We start from the raw sequence: 26,088 nt of genomic DNA, 5'->3' as shown, positions 1-26,088 counted from the left end.
CTAACCTCACAAACTGACCTCGCTCGCATTATCCCATCTACCTTACCCGTCGATTCCTCTTCTGGACAGCTCTGCTCAACATCCATCGGTGATGCTCCACGGTCCAAGCCGCCGCCAGTGGCCGACCGTCCCTTGCTCACGACTCGCGTTTCTCCTCCCAGTGCGAGTCGAGCTTGAGCCTGCCCACTTCCCCTGAGCATCTGCCCCAGGCTCCTCCATCGCCCACCATGAATGGGGACCTGAGCCTTTCTCAGGCTTTGGGCGGACTGCGCATCGCCAATCCTGACGATGCTGCTGAGGCTATTAACTCATCTTCGACTTCTCCTCCCGGGCCCGACTCGACTGCTCAGGATACCTCCATCTCCGCTTCAACTTCAACATCCGCCCTCCCCTCTACGCCTCAACCGACAACCACATCCACCACGCCCTCATCCTATGATGCAATCCGCCTCGACCCTATAGATCCCGGTGTCGAAACCTCACTTAACGATCCTCGTCTTACTCCATCCGCTCAACCTTCTGACCCTACTTCCGATCCAGGCCCCTCCGCAAATCATCCACAGCCATCTCCTCAAACCGAGCCGTCGAGGTCCTCCGTTTACGGCATGTCCAATGTGTCGGAACCTGGCTCGAACCCCTCGTATCCCGTGAGAGAGTCCAGCCGACGAGACCCTCATCGCTTCAACAACTCAAGCCGACCAGTATCAGGTTTAATGTCTGGTGGCAGCCCATTGCCACCTCGAAGGAGCTCAAGAGGTATGGGGGTTGGCTATGCACCTGGTCCTGGCGGGCCACAGCAGAACCAGCCTTACGCAGGTGACGCGCCGGTCCCAACCAGCAGAGAGGACTGGCAGGAGCGTGGAGCGGCCGTTGGGGTCCGCAGAGAGGTTGATGCAAATGGACGTACCGTTGTCCGCCAGGTCAAAAAGGGCGTCCGCGACTTTTCCTTCGGGCGAGTTCTTGGCGAGGGCTCCTATAGTACAGTCTACATGGCGACAGATCGCCAAACTCTCAAAGAATACGCCGTGAAGGTACTCGAAAAGAGACATATCATCAAGGAGAAGAAGATCAAATATGTCAACATCGAGAAGAACACACTTAACCGACTTACTGAACACCCTGGAATTGTCCGGTTATACTATACATTTCAAGACGAGACATCGCTCTACTACGTCCTCGATTTGTGCAATGGTGGAGAGCTCTTGGGTGTCTTGAAGAAGACAGGCACCTTCGATGTTGAATGCACCAGGTTCTATGGTGCACAAATTCTCGACGCCATTGACTACATGCATTCTCGGGGTGTCATCCACCGAGATCTGAAGCCCGAAAACGTCTTGTTGGATGACCAGATGCACGTCAAAATTACGGACTTTGGAACTGCTAAACTGCTCAAAGATCCACGCGAAGACCCTTCAGCCGCATCAGCCAGCGGTGCGCCAGATCCTGGAAAGGACGATGACAGTCGTGCAGCATCATTTGTCGGTACCGCTGAATATGTGAGCCCTGAGCTTCTCACACACAAGAACGCCTGTAAGGCTAGCGACTTGTGGGCTTTCGGCTGCATTGTATACCAGCTTTTGGCTGGCCGACCTCCTTTCAAGGGAGGCAGTGAGTATCTCACATTTCAGAAGATTGTAAATCTCGAATACGAATTCCCCCCTGGCTTTCCACCAGCAGCCAGAGACCTCGTGGAGCGCTGCTTGGTACTCGAACCAGCCAGACGACTCACTGTCGAGCACATTAAAAACCACGAATTCTTCGATGGACATCCATTCGGAAAAGGACTCTGGAGGACCAAGGCACCCCGTCTTCGCCCATATATACCACCCCCCCAGGAACCTCAAGTTATTCAGCTCAACGGCTTTTCCACCTCGTCTAACGCCAGGCCTCCACAGCAGTCCCAGGCCACTCCCTCCAATGGGAATAATCGACCATCGAGGATAATAACAGAACTTCCTCCCCCGACACAGCTTGACATTGAATGGTCACCCGTTTTGACTAAGAATAACGAGCGCATTCTCAAGTTGGGCGATCTCATGGTGGTCTCGACGCCTTTACCTTCAAGCCCCCACGGAAAGGAACCAGGAGAAGGACATAAGAAGTTGTCTCGTTTCTTTATCGGCAGCACTACTAAGAAACGTCAGCGCCTGGTAATGATTACATCTAGCGGCCGAATTGTCCTTGCTCCGGCTGGTGGAGAGGAGAAAAGAGCGAAGCAGGAGTTATCTCTGCTCGGCTCAGATTGCACCTGGAAGACCCAAGTGGACGCAAAGGGCCAAACGGTGTGGTGTGTCAATACAGTAAGTGAATCTCGATTGGGTTTGTGTCTTTTAGTCAGCACACTGACATCTACCTGCAGGGCGGCCACCACTACACATTTGAAGAGGCCAAGTCCTCATCCACACCCCAAGAAGGTGGCTCTGCTGCCGCTGACTGGGTTGAATGTCTCGAGAGGGCAAGGGACATGGCACTATCTCAGAACATGACCACCTCTTATGGTGGTGATAGTGGATTTGCCGACATGTCGTCTCAAGTTTCAAGCCCATCAAGTACTTTGGGGGGTCCAGGAAACTATTCAGATGGTTTCGGACTCAGTGACCGACAAGGACGAAACCACCTGAGTAAGAATCAGGGGAATAATGAAGATCCCGCGCCAAAACGCAACCGCTTCAGTAAGAGACAATCGAGGAACGGGCTAGGATCTGCATTCTAAGGGTCCTGAACGAAGAAATGGTGCGAACAAACTCGGATCTCGACGAGTTTCAGATTCTTACAGTCGACGACATTTGTCATTTTTGCCTCTCATCGATCACATTCAGTACGTTCATGGCATCGAGAGCGCGGCGTCTTAATTGCGGAGTTTTATTCATCTGAGCGGACTGGCAATGCATTATTTTGGGGTGCATTTTGTTTTCAGCGTTGTGGAAGAAGGATGGGCAGAGCCGCCAAATGGTGATTATTTGATGGGCTCCCAAAACCAAGGTTTCTCGATTTGAAGAAGCTCAATCCGGACCACCAGATAGGTTTACGCCATTGTCGGAAAACTGTTTACTAGTATTCTATATGTTCTCGTGTTGAGTTTTGGGGAAAACAGCCCCAAAGTGCTGGAGGCTGAGGTCAAGTCTGCAGATGCAGTATCTTCAAGTATGCTCGGGATAGGAGAAGTGGTGGTGTGTTTGGTGTGAGCAAGGACGGGTTCAGAGCTGTGGCACTGGATCAACTCCAGCCGATTTTGACAGTCATGAATGCCACCCTGTATTTCTTGAGATCCTATTCAAAGGGCAAGGCTAGTCAGCAATGTAGGGGCTATAGATAGGAACTATAGTAGGGCGATGAGAGTTGGGCACTCGTTCTGAGGCTTTACTGATATATGAAGAACCAATCCATCAAGACAGGGATGGCATTCGGTTTTCGATCAAGCCCAGATCGCCCTTTCTAGAGCTGTGGAACTGGATCATGTCCAGTGCTATTCAGAGACATCAGCATTTCTTAGATATAAATCATATTCAATTACCTAGGTACACACAAAAAGGATGATTGACTTCCATTCAATGGAATCGTTGAAGGTGAACACGGTCACGTGACTAGATGAGTAATACAGTTAGCTAAGGTACTGGCCGTTACCGTTTTCTCGCGACGCAGCAATGCGATGCGACGCGACACGATCAACCTGTAATCCCACCAGCCGACGCCTACCGTACCCCAACACAAGACTTTGTTTTTCTCGGTAAAATGCAGCCTCAATATCGCGCTTATGCGCAGCAGGTTCCGCAGCGCTCGCCTCATGCGACAAACCAGCGACGTGGTGGAATTGGTACGTTTAAAACCCATCCCCCATCATTTGCGCAACCCGACACTCGTTCATCAATCATCTACTAAAATGGACGCTTTCTCAGGACCCATGATGTCCTCAGGGCCTCACCCTTCAGTTCCCCTCACCCAGGCACAGATTGCTCAGCAACAACAGGTTCAGGCTCACGCCAGTGAGCTAGCTAAGCGACGTAGTCGAAAGCCTACAGATAAGAACATTCCCGATGGAGTTGAGGACAGCATTATTGATCCAGACGGTGTTCAACGGTACAAAGAACTGCGAGATGTCGAGCGTCGACTTGATGCTACTATCACACGAAAGCGTCTGGACATTGTCGACTACACCAGCCGTGGATCCAAGGTGTGTTCGACAACAATGCATTTATTGGGAGGAACTGACTAACCCATGATTCAGAGATACAAAACATTGCGAGTTTGGATCAGCAACACGGTCGAGGATCAAATCTGGCAGAGCAATGGACTGAACTCTGACTCGTTTGACTTTACCCCTAGCATGGAGGCGTCGTACCGAGTCAAGATTGAAGGTCGTCTACTCGACGATGAAGACGAGGAGACCGAGCAGCCCAAGAAACAGGAGTCAACCACAGAAGAAGGAAAGGAGTCAGACGAGTCAGCACAGAAGACCAAAGCACAAGAGAAACCCCGATTCTCGCACTTCTTCAAGTCTTTGACAGTCGATTTCGACCGATCTCGATTCCGAACAGGCGCCGAACAGACAGTGGAATGGAAGAAGCCAGATGCCCCGGCCCGAAACCAACCCGCTGCCAACCTTCCAGCAGCCGCTGATTTCGATGAACTTACCTTCAAGAGAAATGGAGACGAAAACCAAAACATCACCATCAACCTGTTCCGCCAGGAGACACCCGAGAGATACCAACTGACCCCTGAGCTTGCCGATGTGGTCGATATGAAAGATGCTACCCATCAAGAGGCGGTCATGGCTCTCTGGGAGTACATCAAGTTACTTGGACTACAGGAAGATGAGGAGAAGCGCAATTTCCGGTGTAATGAGCCTCTCAAGAAGGTTGGTCTATGTATATACCTATGTTGATATTGACATGGCTCTGACGATTCCCACAGGTTATAAGGCAAGGCGACATCGGACACATCCCTTTGCTCAACGAGTATGTTCAGCAACACCTGCGACCTCTCGAGCCAATTCGCTTGCCATACACTATCCGAGTTGACCAGGAGTTTCACAAGGAGCCCCAGCCTACGATCTATGACATCCAGGTTCCTGTGGACGATCCTCTACGTGATACACTCTTGCCTATGCTCAACAACCCTCAGTACATTGCAATGCTCAAGGACGTGACAGGGCTTGACGACCAGCTCGCCAAGGTGGTTCAGGCGATCGCCGTGTCGAAGGCCAAGCATTCCTTCTTCCAGTCTCTTGGCAAGGATCCTACCAACTTCATCAAGAACTGGCTGAGTTCTCAGAAGAGAGACCTCGAGGTCATTATGGGAGAAGCACCCAGAGGAGGTGGAGAGCATGCATCGGGTGACGAGTGGCGCCGTGGTGGAAAAGATAGCGTCTGGACTACCCAAAATGCGCGAGAGAGCGTCAACGTCTTGCTCTCAAAGCAGCAACGATGAGCATCCACCTGAAAACTGTCAACACGCCAGGACGGCACTTATTGACAAACCAATTGGAGTTATAGAGTTTGTGTCATGTTTAATTGGCCACATACGGGGAACGAGGGGGCGTTGGGAGCGTCTTTTTGTATAATAATATCATGAACCAAGATCGGCGAAACGACATGCATAGCCTGGTTGCAATCAATGCTACCGCCAGGGGCATTCAACACAAGTACTGTAGGGATAAAATAAGACAAAACTGCATATCATGCTATGCCATCGTGATGAATAGAGAACTGTGCTCCTTGGCCTCATGAATCGCTGTCGGGTGGAAGAAAAGCAGTGAAAACGCCGCATGAGTGCAAAATGGTATAGTGAGAACATATTTGTCCAGAGTAAGTAGGCAATGCGGCATGCATACGTTTACCGCTGAGGAGCAACGGGAACTGAGGGCATGCCGCGGATTTGCTTGATCAAAAATTCTCTCTCATCGATGAACTGTTCGTCATCTGTCCGATCCTCAAGGAAGTGGGAGAGGAAAGTGAGAAGCTTATCGCGATTCATGAGGAGAATCTTTTGGACGGCAATTGATTTGTGCGGGTTTGCAACAAAGACCTTGAATACGTGGAAGCCCTCGTACTGAACCATTTTCCTATCATCGCGTAGCAGGTTCATGCATATCTTGAGATGCTCCCCGCGATCAACATAGGCAGTCATGACGTTATAGTTGGAGCGATCAAGCAAGATCTCACCGAGAAGCTTTATGGACTGACGCTTGGTCACGTAACTGTTGGATTGCACCAAGATGTTGTTGTACTTGTCGAAGAAGAGTTCAAAGTTTGCGTTCAAGTATCTTGGTACAAGATCCTTGTGGCGTGTCAGGAGTTCCTACAGTAAGATCAGCAACAGGAAGTAATTCGGGTACCGTAACCCAATCTCACTCGAAAAGTGGTGAAAGCATCTGCTGCCACCTCGAAGGAGCTCTTATCAACCCAATCGAAGAATCTCCAGAACACGCCTCTCCCACTTTGGGGTCGGTCACGGTCAATGGCATTTAGACCCTTGGAACTCGAACCTGGCTCATCTCCGTCGTCGTATAGAATGATTGCGGCGGCGGCCTCGTTCTTGAGTAGCTCTCGTAGAACTGAACCTGCCGGCGTAGCGCTCTCCTTGTGATCATATCCTCGACATAGCTCAACTAGGACCTGGGGTCGATTGCAGACAACGTATGATAGTGCGAGAGGGTCGCTTTTGGGGGCGGCGGTGGCGGGGCGGAAGCGGAAGACGTAGGAGAATATGACTTGGGTATCTTTACGCGACTCGAATGGAAGACGGAAGAGGTTGACGGCGAGGAGATGGAGGAGATCTTCGTCGATGAGACCAGTCACAAGCTGTAAGATCTGTTCTGGAGAGGTATCGGCCTCTTGCAAGATGTCTTAGCCATACAGTCAGGGGTTCGTGGAGCAAGGCGAAGCAGCATACCGGGAGTTCCCTGCAGGATAGTCTTCATCTGGCTCAAGACTCGGGCAAGCTCTTCGGCCTTTTAGAGTCAGTGTTTGGCCTTGAGTCGAGGTGAGGTGATATGATTGCTACCTTGGAAGGGCCCTGTGGCCCCTCGAGCTTCAAGACATGCTCGCGGGCCTGCTTGGGGAGATCGGCAACTGTGCGTGTGCGGGCTCTTCCAAACAGGAACGACATTGTTCGAGGTTATAATGCGATTGTTGAAGAAGAATACAAAGTTATCACAGCGACACAAGAACCTATCACGGTTCAGAGTGTTGTTTGTGTAAAGTGAGTTGCTGGTAATGGTATGGTATGCAACTGACGGTCTTGCGACGTCAGGTTTGTTATCGATAGTGTTTTGGTTTCAGAACCGAATAGCGGCGAGTAGCTCCCTTGAGAAATACAGGGGCTATTCACCTCAATTATGATGAATCGAAGCGGAAGGACGAGATACAGAAGCTGGCGACATATATGCTAAAGTCATACCAGAGTGGGTTGATGTTGGCAAAATCAAGCAATAATATAAACAAACACTTCATCAAGCTCGATCCTATTTGCTTTGCTTTGCTTTGTCTGGCGGGCAGCAACCACGCATGCACCAACGGGCCCTGGTCGTTTTAGTGCTGGAGCGCTGCAAACTTGGCCACAATCGCTAATCTCAATCCATAATGAGACCTATTATTAGTGCCATTGCTGAAGGGAGAAATTGGATGCAATGCATCAAATCTTACTGATGCTTTGTAAATTGGTCTAGAAGCTACCAAGATTCATAGGCCTTGGTACCATTTGAGGCCATACATCCATTATCTGCCGGTGTCGGTCTTATGTCATCTCTTGATGGGTTAGTGTTATGCTGATTTGCCAGAAAAGACATCTTTGCTTGAGGAAAATCTTTAAAAATAAGATAGTTAGAGTATTCCAGGTAATTTATATATAAATTCATTCTAATTCGAACTATTAAAATTTATTGTTTATGCTTATAAGCAACCATGGACAGAAAGTGCTGTGATTATGATAGGTAACCCTTGAACCCCTCCATGGAACTAAGGTAGACGCGGGGCACAAATTTGACCCCACCTCCGGTTCCGTCGCTCTTACTTGACTCACCCACCATAGCGAGCGGGTAAGCGAGCTGCCTTTTTTCTTAAACTTGCCCCTCCATCAACGGTTTGTCGCAGATAGTGACACTTTCAAGGAATCGCCGGTGAGTCAAACATTTCTTTCTTGCCTATTCCCCTAGCTACTTAAACACGACTACGCCTCTTCTATGATCCTTCATACCATCTCGTTCAAAACTTGTCCACTAACACCTCCTCTTACAGGCGAACCATCACAATCATGTCGATCGACTTCCCGAAAGAAGAGGAGGCCATCATCCAAAGATGGCGGGAAATCGATGCCTTCCTGCGACAGGTTGAACTGTCCGAAGGACGCCCTCGATATACCTTCTATGATGGTCCTCCTTTTGCAACCGGTCTGCCTCACTACGGCCATCTTTTGGCCTCCACCATCAAGGATGTTATCCCTCGTTACTGGTCCATGAAGGGCTACCACGTCGAGCGACGCTTTGGCTGGGATACACACGGTCTGCCCATTGAGCATGAGATTGACAAGAAGCTGGGAATTTCTGGCAAGGCTGCCGTCATGGAACTCGGTATCGCCAAGTACAACGAGGAGTGTCGATCCATTGTCATGCGATATGCCGGCGAATGGCGACACACCATTGAGCGTTTGGGACGTTGGATTGATTTCGACAACGATTACAAGGTAAAGAAACATACACTCTATATCCCTAGCCAGATAGCTAACCGCGCTCCTTCAGACAATGGACCCCAAGTTCATGGAGTCTGAATGGTGGGTTTTCAAGCAACTGTTCGACAAGGACCAGGTCTACCAAGGACACCGAGTTATGCCCTACTCTACTGTTCTCACCACCGCCCTGAGCAATTTCGAGGCCAACCAGAACTACCAAGATGTCACTGATCCTGCAGTTGTCGTCACATTTCCCCTTGTCGACGATCCTGAAGTTAACCTGCTCGCCTGGACCACCACCCCTTGGACACTGCCATCGCATCTTGGTCTCGCAGCTCACCCTGACTTCGAGTATGTTAAGATTCTGGATGAGAAGACAGGAAAGACTTTTATCCTTCTCGAGAAGCTCCTTGGTACCTTATACAAGGATCCCAAGAAGGCTAAATTCAAGAAGCTCGGAACAGTTCTCGGCAAGGATATGCTAGGATGGAAATACACCCCCCCTTTCGACTACTTTTACGAGGAGTTCAAGGACATTGCCTTCAAGGTGTTGAACGCAACTTACGTTACAGACGACAGTGGTGTGGGTATCGTCCACCAGGCACCGGCGTTTGGTGAGGACGATTACAATGTTGCTGCAGCCGCAGGTATCATTACCGAGAAGCGACCACCTCCTGACCCCGTCAACGACACCGGTCACTTCACTGACCGAGTCTCCGATTTCAAGGGCCTGCATGTGAAGGAGGCTGATAAGCACATCATCAAGCACCTCAAGAACGCCGGTCGCATCGCCAACGAGTCTCAGCTTAAGCACTCGTACCCCATGTGCCCTCGCTCGGATACTCCCCTTATCTACAGGGCCGTTCCCTCTTGGTTCATCCGCATTCCCAACATCGTCCCCGACATGCTCAAGAACATCGAGGGTTCCCACTGGGTTCCATCATTTGTCAAGGAGAAGCGATTCGCCAGCTGGATTGCCAACGCTCGTGATTGGAACGTGAGCCGAAACCGATACTGGGGTACTCCCATCCCTCTTTGGGTCAGCGATGATCTGGAGGAGAGAGTGTGCATTGGAAGTGTTCAAGAGCTACGTGAACTGAGTGGATATGAGGGTGATCTGTCTGATCTTCACCGCGACAAGGTTGATCATATCACTATTCCCAGCAAGATGGGCAAGGGTCAACTGAAGCGTATCGAGGAAGTGTTTGACTGCTGGTTCGAGTCTGGAAGTATGCCTTATGCCAGCCAACACTACCCCTTCGAGAATGTTGATAAGTTCAACCAGTCGTTCCCCGGAGATTTCATCGCTGAGGGTCTGGATCAAACCCGTGGATGGTTCTACACACTGACAGTGCTGGGAACTCACCTGTTTGGCAAGTCGCCGTTCCAGAACTGTGTTGTCAACGGTATTGTGCTTGCAGAGGATGGCAAGAAGATGTCGAAACGTCTCAAAAACTATCCTGACCCTTCTATCGTCATGTCCAAGTACGGTTCTGATGCTCTTCGACTCTACCTTATCAACTCTCCTGTTGTGCGAGCCGAGCCCCTCCGCTTCAAGGAGTCTGGCGTCAAGGAGGTCGTTCAGAAGGTCCTTTTACCGTTGTGGAACAGCTACAAGTTCTTCGAGGGTCAAGTTGCTCTGCTTCAGAAGGCAGAGGGCGTGGACTTCGTTTGGGATCCGAAGTTGGAGTCAAGCAACACCAATGTCATGGACCGCTGGGTTCTGGCAGTTTGCCAAAGCCTTCTTCAGTTCGTGAACAAGGAGATGGCCTCATACCGTTTGTACACTGTCGTACCCAGGCTCCTTGGTCTCATTGACAGCACAACGAACTGGTATATTCGATTCAATCGAAAGCGACTCAAGGGAGAGAACGGTCTCGACGATACCCTCCATGCCCTGAACACCCTCTTCGAAGTGTTGTTCACTTTGTGCCGTGGACTGGCACCTTTCACCCCTTTCCTTACTGACAACATCTACCTCAAGCTTCTACCTCACATTCCCAAGGAGCTCCAAAGCGAAGATCCCCGAAGCGTGCACTTCCTGCCATTCCCCGATGTCCGCGAAGAGTTGTTCGATGAGGAGGTGGAGCGACGTGTTGGTCGCATGCAGCGCGTCATTGAGCTCGCTCGTGTATCGCGTGAACGCCGTACCATTGGCCTCAAGCAGCCTCTCAAGACACTGGTGGTAATTCACTCCGATCCTCAATATCTTGAGGATGTCAAATCCCTTGAGAAGTATATCAGCGAGGAGTTGAATGTGCGAGACCTCGTGCTCTCGAGCGACGAAGCCAAGTACAACGTCCAATACAGCGTCACTGCCGACTGGCCTGTTCTTGGAAAGAAGCTCAAGAAGGATATGGCCCGCGTAAAGAAGGGGCTGCCTCTCCTTACCAGCGAGCAGGTCCAGGGATACGTCCGCGACAAGGAAATCTTTGTTGACGGTATTCGTCTGGAAGAGGGCGATCTCGTTGTGCGCAGAGGTATCAAGGAGGATGAGTCTTCCAAGAACTTGGAGATCAACACTGATAGCGATGTGCTCACCATCCTGGACACTGAGATTCACCCTGAGCTGGCAGCTGAGGGTCTAGGACGTGAGATCATCAACCGTGTACAGAGACTTCGAAAGAAGGCAGGTCTCGTGCCAACGGACGATATTAAGATGGAGTACCGTGTCATTACAGACCCTGAAGATATTGGCTTGTCTGGTGCCTTCAAGTCCCAGAATCCAGTGTTTGAGAAGGTCTTGCGCCGACCACTAGAAGAGACTGGAGCGGAACCACAGACTGAGGGTCTTATTGCAGAGGAGGAGCAAGAGGTCCAACAGGCAACATTTTTGTTGAGATTACTCAAGCTGTAAATCTTCGGGAAACAAAATTCAAGTTTATGTAGGAGATAAATTATTAAAAAAAAAAAAAAGTTCGATTAAAAGTGTGTTGTTTGTGGCTATATGAGTGCATCATGTTTTCTTGGATGCAGCCTTGAGTGACAGTGTCAGACTTGTCGCCGTTAAGAGGCGAATAGATAGGAGGACGTACTAAATAACAATCTTTGAGCCTCATAAACTCTTTGGCACACTTATCCTTGTGGACAGCGTTATAGTCGGCAACGATACACTTGCCATATGCCGTAGCCTACCAGATTTTAGTGATTTGATGCAGGTATGACAAGAGAATTCAGACCTCGACGGAGCATTGTGAGACTGCTTTAGCAAACTTTTGAATGGGACGAGTTCTTTGCTGGTTCATGGTGACTTTGTGAGAGAAGGAGATGAGTGAAGACAATGAATGGCCAGTTGCTGAAGTTGTTATGAGACTGAAAATAGTATTGCTCATACAGTGTCGATGGATCATCGAATAACACAGTACGGCTATCAAGCCCCATGAGGCGTGTCCGCACCAGCCACCCACTTTACACGTCCGAGCTGTTGGCCGTTGGCATCGCGACCGCGCAAATTCGCGTGCGTTTTCTGTCAGATTGGACCTCAGATTGCGCTTTGTTTGGATACGACCCCCTCGTCGAATACGATAGTGCAATTCTTGAAGCGCCGCTAGCATCGTCTTTGTCGATTTCTATTCTTACATTTTTATAATCCGATTTACTGAAGCGCAATACTCGAAGTCAACTGAAGTTTGACTGTTCGCAAATTTGTGGTAGCTCGCCGCAAATAACTAAATAAATAAACAACAGAACAGAACTGCTCGCGCTTCATTGCACACCGACTTCTTGACTATGGGTCAATGACGGATGTGGGCAGCTCGCCAATAATTATCTGTCCATGTCCTCCGACATCTCTCGCCAGGGCTCAAATGCGACTTCACCAGCAGCATCGATGTCTCCGGCTGCGCAGAGAGCGGCCTCACCGTCTGATGATGGCCGCTCGAGCAATGCCAGTCGGGCACCCTCTAGCCAGGATCCATACTACTCCAACGAAGGTCCGTATCATTTTTGCGATGCTGTGTCGACCTGATATTGACCGACCGGCCTAGACATCGCTGCGCTGCACGCCGTAGTCGTCGCTGCCCAGGAATTGCTCGACTCAGCGCCTGAACCGAAACCTCTCCCTGCTGCTGCGCTCTTCAAGGCATATGACGTCGTACTCCCGACCTATGGAATTGACCCCGATTCAGATCACCACTTGTCGACTTTTGTCTTCCGCGTAGGCGGTGAGCGAGGCGATGGCAACTTGCTCGACAAGTTCCAAGCTATCCTCAGTCGAATGGGAATCGTTTTAGAGTTTGGAGATAATACTACGGCGTCGCCGCGAACTTCAGCCTCTACATCTCCCGCAGTATCTTCATCGAGTCGCCAGAGCCATGCCATCTCGCGCCAGCAAACAACTCCACAAAAAGGCCTACAAAACGGCCATGCCCCGACTGGACCGCGAGTCCCACAATCACCAGCTTCAGCTTCACCGTCACCATCACCATCAGTCTCTCCGCCAGGATCGCAACCTCACCCCCAGGATGAATTGGAATTTTCCGAGACCGACGAGGAGGAGGAGGAGGGCGCATATGAGGAAATGCGAAAGGCGGTTGTCTCTTCAGCCATGAATCGCTGGCGCTCTCTGGTTGCGAGTCGTCGAGCACAACCTGCACAACGGATCCCTTCTTTTCCGAGCATTCCCGAAGAAGCTTCAGCCGATGTGAGGAACTTTGAAGCTCAACCTTTTGAAGATCGACCACCAGTGACCGGGCATCAAACAGTGACGTCTTCACAAGTCAATGGACTCGAGCCACACACTCAAACTTCGCTCAAAGACCCAACAGATATGCACACAAGGCCGGTTTCCGCTCAGTCATTTATGCATCGACCCCTTTCCGTTCTAAGTAGTGCTATACGATCTACGACTTCTTTAATCCAAGGGAGTGCGCCACAAGAGGAGCACTTTGACGAGCCATCGCGCCACGGTGATGATGAATTACCCCACAGCCCAGTTGAGGAGCCTCCACAGCAACTTCAAGAGCCCGAAGAGCCTGAAGAACTCGACGAACCTGAAGCAGAACCCTCTCAACATACACAGATCCAAAATCCACCAGAAGTCCATTCTCCAACCACAAGGGCTCGATCTAACACTGTAACTAACAACGAAGGCACAATTGTTCATCATCCTGTGACCCAAGAGCGCACTAGAAATACAATATCCCAACGCGAACAACCCGCTGAAGAAGGCCCTTTGACACCCGAGCAGCAGATTGATTCGGAAAGAGAACAAAGCCGCCTCCTCAAACAGGCCGCCAGAGCTCGTGAGATCTACCTCGCAAGCAAGGTCTTCAACCATTGGGCTGACCGCACCGCACGTCGCCTTGAACGAGACGCCGTTGCAAGACGGCATATGATACGATTTCGCTATTTCCGATCATGGAGCCAAGCCCCTGCACTCCGTGAGCCTACCACCGACCACATGAGGGCAGCCGTGGTTGTGAAGAAGTGGCAACGTATTGTCGCCCAAGAGAAAAGTCTACAGGCCACTGCGATAGAAGCTGCTCGGGCTTACGAGCAGAGAAGAGTCCAGCGAGTCCTTGATATATGGTCTTGTCACCGACTCAAACACCTCGGCCGTCAAATGACAGCTTCGCGTAGTAGGACACGAGCTATGTCAAAGTGGCTGTCACAGGCTTCTCATGACAAGGCTCTCAGTCAAGCCATACAGACCCAAACGACTTTGCGACTCCAAGTGGATGCCATTCACAAATGGCAGGGCATGTCAGAAAATGAAAGCCAACTATATAACACTGCCAGAAGAATTGGAGATATTCAGCACTCCTTCACATATCTTCGAGAATGGTGGGATCAAGCTGAGATCAGTCGAAGGGCGGTCGGGTACCGCCAGCGATTGATGATTGAGAAGGCAAACCTTGCTTTCGATGCGTGGAACTTGAGGGCAAGAGCCCAGGCATTCCAGTGGAGGCGCGAGTATCTTCAAGTGACGCGAGTGTTCGACCGATGGTTCCAATGCGCCGAACAGGATGTGGACATGGGCCGAAGAGCAGAAGAGTTTTATGAGGAGCAAGCAAAGTCCAATGTTGTAAGGACTTTCAGGCAATTTAAGCGTGATTCGTCACACATGGCACGTTTGGGAGATCGAGCTCAACTCTATCTCGGAGCTACTAGATTGTTGCAAGTCTTTGATCGAGCGATCAAGAGTCGTAGGGACCAAGACAAGCAGCAGGTCAAGAGGTATCTGATGGCTAGGTATACCCAAGTCTCTTCTGCTCGAAAGAAACGCAATTTCTTTGCTGCTGTCGATCGATGGAGGGCATTGGCGACGGAGGATCGGGCACGGGGCGACTTGATACAAGAGTTGCGAGCCCATAAAGATACCCAAAAGGTTATCCTAATTACTGATACATGGAAACGCCAAGCGGACATTGACCAAAGACGCATGCAAGAAGCTAAACTGCAACATGCAGAGGGATGGTTAGAAGCTTGGAAAGTGTACACCGTCGACCTTGAGCAGCGGGATACAGATGCCTGGCAGCTTTGGGCAGCCGACAAGCAACGGCAGTCCCTCAAGTCCTGGTCAATTGCATCGTTACAACAAAGTGGACAGGGTCACACAGCAATTGAAGTTCAAAGGAAGCACGAACGCGAAAGGCGTAACCGCGTACTGCAATATTGGCGTCAACGGGACGATAGAATTCGATCCATGGCTCCTGGAACTCGCCCACAGCCACAATCTGTGCCGGCTGCATGGCCACGCGGAAGTTGGCGAGCGTTGTCTGGGAGGCGGTCACTGGCCAGTCGCAATGATAGGGGCTTTGATTACTCCAGTACACCGCTTGAGACACCAACTAGATGGACTGGGCAGCCATTCTCCATGTCGACTATGATGCCACCAGGATCCATGGCTCCGCTCCGAGAGGCGGACGAGAATGATGAGGCGTTTTCGCTAGCTGGCGATGAAGATGATGAGCTACCAGCCTCGCCATCTTTGAGACCTGCTTCGCGAGGACCTGGCCAGTTCTCAGGTCTGCCATCAACGACACCAATGGCACCAGTCCCATCGCATTTAGAGCGAGATACCCAGGGTCGTGACCCCGAGTTTGACCAGGACCTGGCAAGCACAGCAGGGCCTGGCCGGCCTGAACCCTCACGGCGGCCAGTAGTTGCGAGATCATTTGGGATCAGGCCTCCAAATGGGCGTACGATCGGACCTTTGCCTTCCTCGCCGGAGCCAAACTCTCCAGTCATCAACAGCAAATCCGTGGGCGCGAGACCATCTGCCACACGATTTGGACTTCCGCGACAGACCACTACTAAGTTTACGCCAGCGACAAGATCTGTGCGTATTCAACCACCGAGAACACTATCGGCTACACCACAATCTGGGCCACCAGGATTGCCAAGAGGGGATCATCTGCGTGGCCGTGTGAGTACAAACCAATAACCCTGTCCATCAGGATGGCTATTAGTATATACATCAGGGAGGAGCATGTGTGAAGCTGGCTTTGACGGTTTGCAAGAGTTGGGTTGGCTGTGGATGATCTGGATGTGTTTCTCTGACGTTGGATGACTTGTTTGATAAAAGGATACCCCTTTCTGTTAGTGTTATTGTTGTATGTGAATGCATAGCGACGATACGTCGATGGCGTTGGATAGGCAATAGTTTATGAAATTTGCTGATCTTGAAAAATTTGTTACTTGGCATGAGTTTGCTTGAGCAGAGGTGAATATCATGTCCACGCGGATAGAGTGGGTGTCTTCTCGTTATTAGCAGTGTAGATAAGCAATGTGCCATGTTGTGAACCTCGAGCCATGATGCCCGAAACCATTACATGGATGTTAATATACTCGAAAGTTCTATTTATGTAATCTGGACGTGGGAAAGCATCATCAACACTCTTCCAATGGCCAAATTATATTTAGCTTCTGTAATTGAAGATGTCTAGGGTGGCATTTATCGTCATGGGTTCTTGTGCATGAGCCGGGGTGTGGGGGGGTCGCTTTTGGGGGGGTCACGTCACCTCTAATCACGCTGGGGTCTACTCCGTTTATTGCATTGATTGACTCTGGTGACTTAGCTCACCAAAGCTTCAGCTGTCACACCTCAAGCTCCTCTCCTTTGCGCCTAAATATAGGGTAGCGCCATCACAATTCCTTAGAGATGCGCGCAAATTGTTCTCCTTAATAGCATGAAGGCCGTCTTGCCGGGCAACCCGCGCTCGAGGCTCCAAGGGCTTGCCTCGGGTTACTGGGACTCGCGACACATTAATGTAAGTACCAAGCTCTACTCCTGAGCTCTGAACTCAGCTGATGAGCTGATGCTGCATAGGTATACATCACAGGCAGCGCCTTTGCGATCTTGGAAGGATCCCACGGGATTCTACAGACAGTTTACGATGAAGGCGAACAACCGCTAGAAGCTATCGCATTCGACGAAGCGACAGGCAAGATCGCTACTTGCACATTGACCCAAGTCCGTCTGTACAAGCCATTCGGGTCGCGCGAAGACACTTTGAAGGTTCCAATTCCCGATTTCATGATAGATGCTTAAGAAACTCAGCTCACGACTCTATTAGTGGGCTCTCGAATCGACCTTGGACATTCCTTATCCGAACTCCGAAGACGTGTCGTGTACATTATCCTGGGGCAGCTCCGAGGAGCTGTTGTTGGGTACACAATACCTATCCCTTTTCGATACCAAGACCGAACCGAGGTGTCTCTGGCAAAAGAAGCTGCCGAGCATCGCCAAATATGCCTTATTGTCATACGATTCGAGATACATTGCCACGTCCAGCCATCATGACCACTTGATCAAGGTCTGGAGGAGACTCAACTTTGGTGCTGACGAAGTCCGATTCGATCTCACATACCTCCGACATCCAAATATTATAACATCTGTGAGATGGCGCAGACCATTCCATGTTGAGCAGGCCTCCGACAATGTTCTATACACCACATGTCTCGATAAATGCATACGAGTTTGGACACCTACCGACACACCCGACGGGAAGCATTGGCAGCTATGGGGACAGGTGGATCTTTGTGCGCCATCGCAAGAGAACCCAGAGGGCTTGGACATGCGCTTCGCTCTGGTTCTTGACGGGCGAGACTTCACAGCCTCTGTAGAACAAGCTGTTCAGGCGCGAATGTCTGACGACTCAACCACCGACGACCCCGTTGCCCTTGATCACCTAGTAGCAGTCGCGACTAAGAATCCAGAAATATGTATAGCTCTTGATGGGAAGGGCATCATGTCGGCATGGGCGCTCGAGAATGTTGGCAGTAGTACCGCGAATTCACCAACCTTATTCAAGGTGGCTCAAGTCAAGGATGTCCATTTTGAGCTTCTCGATAACTTTCTTCCGGCTCAAGACACGCCTCACACGGAGATTCAAACGTATTGCGATAAGGGGAGTGGCAAGGTTCACTTTATGTTACATGCATTCGATGGAAGAATAGGCGTATTTACTGGAAGCGTTGCCGATCTCTTTGATCCCATGACCAATGATCGACGCCTCGCCCTTCAAACAATCTGGTCTGGACATTCGACTTCAATTACCAAGATTGTCCGAAATTTCAGCGGGCGAGCGGTGGTCTCTCGAACCAGAGACGGTGAAAGTATCGTGTGGAAACATATTTTGAGCCCACGCGACAAGTCAGGCCTGACCTTGACACGAGGGAGCGTTATCCCCGAGAAGGGTCACATACATCGCATCTGTGTGCTGAGAAAGGGGCGTTTTGTGGTTTTCCTTCGCCATGACACATTCTCGCTATGGGATTGCAGGACAAGTCGAGCTAATGCCCTTTCTCAGTGTGACTACGAGGTGTCAGGGAAACCGTTGTGCCTCATCATTCTGCCTCGGTCAGATGTCAAGAACTATACCGTTGCTCATATTGCGACGATAACGTCAGAAGGACACGGTATCGTATGGGAGGTTCAACTGCCTCGCTACTTTGATGACCCAAAGACAACAGCCGGAGCCAATGTTGAGGAACTGTGTCGCTTTGAAATCAAGGACATAAAGAATCTGGCCTATGTGTTGCCAGTTGATCCTGCCGGTTCGCAGCCCATTGTCTCGGGCTTTCTCGATATATTCGCTCGAGATGTTGCCATTTCTTATACACACACGGGCCGTGTGGACTTTTGGACTGCACGAGTTGACCCTGAACAGCGAAGCGTTGGATGGCTATCGACGTGTACCACGGAGACGGGAGTTTCTGAGCCAGCACTGGTCAGTGGCAGTACATTGAAGAAAGCTGCCCTCGTGAATTCGTCGAGATCGCAATTAACAATTTGGGACATTGGCGGTGCTCGTCTCGAATATGAGAATAACTTTCAAGAACACCAGGTGATTCAAGATCTTGACTGGACATCAACACCCGATGGCCAGTCTATTCTCGCCGTTGGTTTCCCTTACCGAATCATCCTCCTCTCTCAGATGCGATTTGATTATCTCAACAAGGGCCCAGCATGGGCACAAATTCGTGAGATCAGCATTCGAGAACTCACACCTCACCCAATCGGAGACTCAACTTGGTTGGGCGACGGCCACTTGATTATTGGTGCCGGCAACCAGATGTTTGTGCAGGACAGGCACGTTGGAATCTCCGAGTCTATGAAGACGGATCTGCGTCTTCCTCTGCGAAAAGATGGCAAACTAGACTTATTCCAGGTTGTTCAAAGATTTAACGGCCCCTTACCAGTCTTCCATCCCCAGTTTCTCATGCAATGCATCCTTTCAGGGAAGGCGACCCTTGTTAGACGCATTTTGGTGGCTTTGCATAAGACCTTGAAATACCACATTAACGGCGAAACGCTGGATGACTACCTAGGAATGGACTTGAGCGAATTCTATATGCCCGAGGTAAGTGACAATTCGATCATGCCGAGGACAACAGGCCATGCTAATCCAATTATTTAGCAAAGTCATACTTTAGCTGTTGACAAGTCTTCTGGGGCTTATCTGAATGGAAACAACACGGATGAGACCGATGACGAGGACATATTCACGGAGCAAACCGCGGTCTCGATCAACGAGAAGCTCGTCAAGATCGATATCATCCAACTCTCAGGACACGAACAGATTCAACTCGCTGATATTATTGAATGCGTTGCCCTTGTTGAGCGACATCGGCGATCGATGGACGAGAATGGTGCTCGATTCATGCTGCTGTTCCGTCAACATGCCCTCCGCAAAGGACGCACCAACGAGATGCACCTCTCATGGCGTGAAATCAACTGGGCTTTCCACTCCAACAGCCAAGATATTCTGGTTGACTTTGTATCGCGGCAGAACCATGGTAGTATGCTTTGGGAACATGCTCGTGAAAGTGGCCTGTTCATGTGGCTCACTGATCCTACTGCATTGGTAAAGACCGTTCGGATTTGACGAACTTGTTCCGGTAGCTAACATCCTCCAGAAAGCTCAATTCGAGCTGATCGCCAGAAACGAGTACACAAAGAACGAGGTCAAAAACCCGGTTGACTGCAGCCTTTACTACCTCGCACTCCGGAAGAAGACGGTCCTCCAAGGTCTATGGAGAATGGCAAACTGGAACAAGGAGCAGGCAGCCACTCAACGCCTGTTGGCAAACAATTTTGAAGACCCTAAATGGAGATCGGCAGCACTCAAGAATGCCTATGCCTTGCTTAGTAGGCGGCGATTCGGTAAGATATCCTTGGGGTACCAGCTTTCTGGTACAAATGCTGATTGTAAACAGAGTATGCTGCGGCATTCTTCCTTCTTGCGGACCACCTTCACGACGCTGTTCAGGTTTGTCTGAATCAGCTGAAAGACATGCAATTAGCCATCACAATATCGCGCGTCTATGAAGGCGATGACGGTCCTGTCTTGCGCCGTCTTCTTCAAGATACAGTGCTCCCACTAGCAGCGCAGGAGGGTAACCGCTGGCTGGCTGCATGGGCCTTCTGGATGCTCGGCCGTAAAGATGTGGCCGTACGAGCACTTATTGTACGTTGTGATCTGTGAAGTTTTGTATACGAGCTGAATCGCTGACATGTTGATAGACACCGGTGTATACTCTTTTGGAAACACCTTGTTCACCTGACATCAAGTCTCGATTGTTTTTGACTGATGACCCTGCCTTGGTTGTCCTTTACTCGCATTTACGTCACCAGACTCTGCAAACTTTGAGAGGAGCATCTAAGATTACTCCGAAAGTTGAGTGGGAGTTTGTGCTGCACAGCGCCAAGCTATATGACAGAATGGGATGCGATCTTTTGGGATTGGATATAGGTGAGTGCGAGACTACAAGTACCAAGCACATGTTCACTGACTGTGAAATAGTACGTAATTGGGAGTTCCAACAGTCACCTGGAGCAACTGGCCTTGGTGGAGAGGTCAACCCTCTGAAGCTGCTTCGCCGGAGAAGCTCTTTGGTGGTTGCCGACTTGCCTTCACCAACTCTTAAATTTGACTCTCACCGGGAGAACAAGAAGACGGTCAAACCACCACCCACGACATTTGAAGAACCAGATGCTGGGTCTCTGCTCGACAGTTTCGGCTTCTGATAGGGTTGTTGAGTTGTGGTATTGAAGAGGCGGCGATGTGTGTGTATTACTCAATAGTGAGCCTCATGTAAGTACGCTGAAGCTCATGATGTATGGCTTTTTCATGGCAAGGCAGTGGAGCTAAGGCTAGGAGGAGTTGATTCGTAGTGCTATGCTGCAAACACGATAGCAAGTATAGTTAATATTTCAGTGGTAATAAAAGTATCTCTACTTGGAAGGCACCTATTTATTAAGTACTTATCTTACGAGGTCGATGCGATAGTAGGTAAATTAACCGATAAGTCAATAGCGGAAAGTCTCCCCGGATAGCGGAATGTGGGGTTTGGTTCGCTTGGTAATACAACTACCTATCTCATCTCACTTAACGTCACAACCATCTCTCAACGCGTCTCTAAACCAAACATCGTCATTCATTAGCTGCTCCCAGCCAAAAAAAAAAAATAAAAAATGGCGACACGCGTGATTCCAGGGCGCAGTTTCACGCTGCGAGGCGTTGTAGCTGGTCTCGCAGTTGGCACCATCATCTGCTTCTCCAATATGTACTTTGGCTTGCAGACAGGATGGGTTTCCATCATGTCAATGCCTGCGAGTCTCATGGGCTTTGGTATTTTCAGGCTCCTTGCACCGCATCTGAGGTTTCCATTTTCTCCTGTTGAGAACGTATTGCTCCAGAGCGTAGCTTGTGGCATGGCTATTATGCCACTTGGATGCGGCTTCGTTGGTGTTGTATGTCATCTAGACTCATATTATACCAAGAGATTGTTCTGACTAGCAAGGCAGATCCCGGCATTGAACTATCTTTTGGCTCAAGATGAGCAAGGCCCGATCAATCTGAGTACCTGGCAGCTCATCATCTGGTCTTTGGGACTCTGCTACTTTGGCGTCGTCTTTGCTGTTCCCCTGTAAGCCATTATATGACCCGTGTCTTTCTGCTTCAAGCTTGCTGATACCCATCAGACGTAAGCAAGTCATCATCCGAGAGCGCCTCAAATTTCCCAGTGGATTCAGTACGGCCGTACTGATCTCAGTATTGCACGGACAAGGTCGCCAATCGACAAAAGACGAGCTTGACGCTGCTGCTAAAGGCGGCTTTGCAAGCCTCGTTCCTCGTGACGAGCCTCTTCAACCAGACGCCATTGGCCGAGCTGCTACGGATCAGGAGCATCAACAGAGTGCTGGAGATGACGTGTCGGACAAAGGAGACTGGGCAGCCAATATCAAACTGTTACTTTTGTGCTTTGGCGGCTCTGGGCTTTATACTCTGGCGACATATTTTTTCCCTATACTGCGCAATTTGCCAATCTTTGGTTCTGCCGCAGCTCACACATGGCTCTGGACATTTAACCCCAGCTTTGCTTATATCGGCCAGGGAATCATCATGGGGACCGAAACGACGCTGCATATGCTTCTTGGTGCTGTAGTTGGCTGGGGAATCCTCAGTCCTCTGGCCAAATCTCGGGGATGGGCGCCTGGAGATGTTGATGATTGGGAACGTGGTAGCAAGGGATGGATCATTTGGATCTCGCTGGCTATTATGCTAGCGGATGCAATCGTCAGCCTTGCTTACGTTGCCCTCCGCGGAATCTTTACCAGCCAAAAGGTTACTGGGATTATGTCTTCCCTACGTCAGAGAGTACAGGAACATGGCGTCTCTGGCCTGTGGAAGAACCTGAGCCATGACTATTCACCACTCTTGAGTAACGAGACTGAGCCTGCTCAGAGGCGCTATGGAGCTGATGGATATGCCCCTATCCAAGATGATGATGAGGAGGATGCTCCTCCGCACCAGCGCATTGGGCCCCGTATGGTAGCGATCGGCCTTCTTGCTTCGATAGCTCTGTGCGTCCTCACTATTCATTTTGTCTTTGGTGACCTTGTACCGCTCTATGCCACCACTATTGCTGTTCTCATGGCTCTAGTGTTAAGCATCATGGGAGTTAGGGCGCTGGGTGAGACGGATTTGAACCCCGTATCTGGCATTAGCAAACTTGCGCAGCTATTCTTTGCCTTTATCATCCCTCAGACTCACAAGTCCAGTGTCTTGATCAACCTGATCGCTGGTGCCGTAGTAAGTAATTCCTATGCCTTCATATTCAAGCAAATATTCTAATCTGCCACAGTCCGAAGCTGGTGCTTTACAAGCTGGCGATCTCATGCAGGACCTGAAAACTGGGCACTTACTGGGAGCAGCTCCGAAAGCCCAATTCTGGGGTCAAGTCATTGGAGCAAGCGTCGGTGCTGTTCTGAGTGCATTCATCTACCGTGTCTACACGAGGTGGGTAACCTATCACTTCGCCATCTCATACTAGAAAGAGGACCTGGCTGACACAATTGAAATGCAGCGTATATATGATTCCTGGTGATCTCTTCCAGGTACCAACCGCCTACGTCTGGATATTCACTGCAAGGCTTGTCACAGGTTCTGGGCTACCATATCGCGTCAAGGAATGGGCCATTGGAACTGCGGTTCTATTCGCAGTTGCCACTATCACCAGAACGCTCGCTATCGGTAAGAGATGGCGGCCTCTGATTCCTGGTGGCATTGCTGTCGCCGTTGGTAAGTTGACTATGTGTGGCCCCGAGGGAGATACTATTGCTGACACCTGACAAGGCATGTATAACGTCCCATCTTTCACGCTGGCTCGAACCGTTGGCGGTCTGTTTGCATGGTACTGGACTCATATCGCGCGACGGACGCAGACCCCTCTAATCATCCTTGCTTCAGTACGTATCTTGTCCAGTCCATGTCGAAACCATCCTGACCCCTTTAGGGATTCATTCTTGGCGAGGGTTTCCTGAGCATTGTAAACCTCTTGCTGCAAGGCCTGGATGTTCCTCATCTGTGACTGCATCACATACTATATTCGACCCGTGGAGACACCATCTTCTCAGACTTTGCTGGCCGCGTCCAAGCTGATAAAAGATGCGTCTATTTCAGCTGCCATGAGTGCTTCCTTGAACCACCCTCAGAATCTGTCCAAGAAGCCCTGAGAACCAGCGCTCGGGCATTGTCATCAGCTGCCGCAAAAACGATATCTCCGGAGAGACTCTGGGGCGACTTGGCAGATGATTTGGCCTCTGGAGGAGCGAGAAGAAGGCCCTGCTTCCAGTGTGTGACAGTTCCAGAAGGGCCGGTAGTGAACGCGACGCCTCCATGGTCTTTCTTGTCCCAGGTCTCTGGTGTTGTCTCGGCAGGGGGCACTGGGTCGCTTCTGGATGTCGTGAAGAAGTTGTCGAACCAAATGAGGAATCCGTCAACATTTTCGACATCACGGGTGAGTTTCGACGACCACGTGGCGCTGAACTGAAGATCCTCGGTCTTGACGGTATGGAGATCAAGCACCTTGAAGGGGTAGGGTTCACCACAGACAGAACTTTGTGGCATGGCCTCGACACGGGCCTCTTCGTAAATGCCTTCTTGCATAGTCTTCATATCAAAGCCGTAAACATCTCTCCAGAAAGAGATGTGGTCTGAAACATACTCGGGGTCTGCGATGGGGGCAATCCAGATTGTGGCAGAGCTGGGCGCGAGAATACCATCAGGCTTCAGGTAACGGTCTCGAGCATACAAGACACTTGGAAGCATAGCCTCATAGAGAAGACAGTAGCCCATCCACTCGCTGACAATAATATCGACCTGGTCTACAGGCAGCTTGACATCCTCGATGGCGCCCTTGAGAGTTGTGATAACGTCGGACAGACCGTTGTGGAAAATGTTCTCCCTAGCCTTGACAATGATGTCTGACTTGTCAACAGCAATGACTTGCTTAGCGCCAGCCTTTGCAGCAAACATGCTCAAAATACCTAGGTCAAAACCTTTAGTGTTGAATCAAGATCAAAATCATAACTAGGCTTACCCGTGCCACATCCGATATCGAGAACGACCTTGTCCTTGAAGATGTGCTTATTGTTGTAGATGAAGTCACGATACGCATCAGTTCGTACGGTATCTTTCAGCATGGTCTCGTGAATTTCTGGACACAGTCAGTATAAACAGATCAAGATATCGATAAGTGGTGGGATGTACCATGGGCAGCGTAAGACTCAAAGTAGTAGGCAGAGTCATCCTTCTTCTCCGTTGCAGCCGTCTCGGTATCATCGCCCCATCGCTTATCAAGTGTCTGCTGAACCGTCAAGCGGTAGCTGGCAAATTGATCTCTGAGCTTCTCGAGCTCCTCCTCCAGTTCCCTGTTACGGGCTTTGAGATTTCCATCGTTGTATCCAGTTGCTTGGTCGTTGGTAATGTTCTCCAATACTTCGTCCAGAGAAAAGATGAGAGCATCGTTCTCCAGAACAGGCTGAAGGTACTTCTCGCCTTCGAGGTCTTTGGCAGAGATCTCCTTGGGCAATGGTGTGCCATTCTTTACATTATCACGAACAAAGTTGACGAGCTTGACAGCACCGTGAAAGTCAAGCTGAAGCTTTTGGACATAGCCGGCAAAGCTGAAACCATGGTTCTTGCTGCTATCCTCGAGCATAGCGGCAACAGTAGGGAAAGTTTGGGCGCTGAAGAAGGATGTAATGGGGATTGACTCCTCATCCGACTCCAGGTCGAGCCATTCGCCCTCATCAGAGATAGATTCGTGAGTAGACATTTTCCCCCTTTCACTGTAAGACCAGGCCAGATCAAACCAAGTTGAATTCCTTTAGGAGAAGACGAAAATTTGAACGAAGAACTCGAGTGGCCAGTATTGAATGTTGGTTGGTTTGGTTTGCACCGAGTTAGCTACCTTAGCTTGGAGAATATTTTGTGGGATCACGGTGATTGGAGAAGGCTATGCCCTGTTGGGGAATTTTTTTCTGGGTCATGACAGGTAGAAAGTTAAGGCACAGGCAAGGCGAGGTAACCTGCCAGATGCAATCCGCGAGGTGTTTGCTGTTAATATATATGATATGTCTGTAAGGGGGTATATCGCATATATCTCTGTCTGTCCGTCTGTTTGACGACT

At 50.1% G+C, this 26,088-nt stretch overlaps 8 protein-coding genes across 8 annotated transcripts; 5 read left to right on the top strand and 3 right to left on the bottom strand.

Moving 5' to 3' along the window:
- Positions 1-227: 227 nt before the first annotated feature.
- On the top strand, positions 228-2,713 carry FOBCDRAFT_278238 (kinase-like domain-containing protein; the record flags this gene model as incomplete). Its single annotated transcript, XM_031188160.3, has 2 exons — positions 228-2,300; positions 2,360-2,713. The coding sequence occupies 2 exons, from the start codon at positions 228-230 to the stop codon at positions 2,711-2,713; spliced, it is 2,427 nt and encodes an 808-aa protein (XP_031035425.3).
- A 1,191-nt stretch (positions 2,714-3,904) lies between these two features.
- Positions 3,905-5,427, top strand: FOBCDRAFT_205392 (uncharacterized protein; the record flags this gene model as incomplete). The annotated part of the gene is made up of 3 exons (XM_031188162.3): positions 3,905-4,171; positions 4,226-4,855; positions 4,912-5,427. 3 exons carry the CDS (start codon positions 3,905-3,907, stop codon positions 5,425-5,427), a joined length of 1,413 nt encoding a protein of 470 aa, XP_031035427.3.
- Positions 5,428-5,832: 405 nt separating this feature from the next.
- FOBCDRAFT_297361 (Mo25-like protein) lies at positions 5,833-7,107 on the bottom strand (the record flags this gene model as incomplete). Its single annotated transcript, XM_059611910.1, has 4 exons — positions 5,833-6,297; positions 6,351-6,844; positions 6,892-6,949; positions 7,003-7,107. 4 exons carry the CDS (start codon positions 7,105-7,107, stop codon positions 5,833-5,835), a joined length of 1,122 nt encoding a protein of 373 aa, XP_059465630.1.
- Positions 7,108-8,001: 894 nt separating this feature from the next.
- Positions 8,002-11,579, top strand: FOBCDRAFT_229806 (tRNA synthetases class I-domain-containing protein). Its single transcript, XM_031188165.3, has 3 exons — positions 8,002-8,116; positions 8,235-8,679; positions 8,735-11,579. Exons 2-3 carry the CDS (start codon positions 8,251-8,253, stop codon positions 11,519-11,521), a joined length of 3,216 nt encoding a protein of 1,071 aa, XP_031035430.2. The 5' UTR covers positions 8,002-8,116; positions 8,235-8,250; the 3' UTR covers positions 11,522-11,579.
- On the bottom strand, positions 11,580-11,955 carry FOBCDRAFT_229804 (uncharacterized protein). Its single transcript, XM_059609816.1, has 3 exons — positions 11,844-11,955; positions 11,700-11,795; positions 11,580-11,641 (listed from the first exon to the last, which is right to left on the bottom strand). Exons 1-3 carry the CDS (start codon positions 11,907-11,909, stop codon positions 11,621-11,623), a joined length of 183 nt encoding a protein of 60 aa, XP_059465629.1. The 5' UTR covers positions 11,910-11,955; the 3' UTR covers positions 11,580-11,620.
- Positions 11,956-12,128: 173 nt separating this feature from the next.
- On the top strand, positions 12,129-21,356 carry FOBCDRAFT_188104 (RAVE protein 1 C terminal-domain-containing protein). Its single transcript, XM_031188167.3, has 10 exons — positions 12,129-12,596; positions 12,651-16,033; positions 16,767-16,877; positions 16,937-17,125; positions 17,184-19,472; positions 19,530-19,976; positions 20,029-20,275; positions 20,329-20,579; positions 20,636-20,864; positions 20,916-21,356. The coding sequence occupies exons 1-10, from the start codon at positions 12,440-12,442 to the stop codon at positions 21,137-21,139; spliced, it is 7,527 nt and encodes a 2,508-aa protein (XP_031035432.3). The 5' UTR covers positions 12,129-12,439; the 3' UTR covers positions 21,140-21,356.
- A 320-nt stretch (positions 21,357-21,676) lies between these two features.
- Positions 21,677-23,938, top strand: FOBCDRAFT_140994 (OPT oligopeptide transporter protein-domain-containing protein; the record flags this gene model as incomplete). Its single annotated transcript, XM_059608114.1, has 6 exons — positions 21,677-21,865; positions 21,920-22,041; positions 22,097-23,207; positions 23,260-23,414; positions 23,482-23,696; positions 23,751-23,938. The coding sequence occupies 6 exons, from the start codon at positions 21,677-21,679 to the stop codon at positions 23,936-23,938; spliced, it is 1,980 nt and encodes a 659-aa protein (XP_059465628.1).
- On the bottom strand, positions 23,912-25,921 carry FOBCDRAFT_49004 (S-adenosyl-L-methionine-dependent methyltransferase). Its single transcript, XM_059612218.1, has 3 exons — positions 25,167-25,921; positions 24,997-25,113; positions 23,912-24,943 (listed from the first exon to the last, which is right to left on the bottom strand). Exons 1-3 carry the CDS (start codon positions 25,732-25,734, stop codon positions 24,069-24,071), a joined length of 1,560 nt encoding a protein of 519 aa, XP_059467768.1. The 5' UTR covers positions 25,735-25,921; the 3' UTR covers positions 23,912-24,068.
- Positions 25,922-26,088: the final 167 nt, after the last annotated feature.

The sequence above is a fragment of the Fusarium oxysporum genome, chromosome VIII, assembly GCF_013085055.1.
Source record: "Fusarium oxysporum Fo47 chromosome VIII, complete sequence".
In the NCBI taxonomy this organism is placed as follows: Eukaryota; Fungi; Ascomycota; class Sordariomycetes; order Hypocreales; family Nectriaceae; genus Fusarium; species Fusarium oxysporum.
The sequence above is the reverse complement of the archived record's forward strand: the minus strand, read 5'-3'. Positions and strand labels throughout refer to the sequence as shown.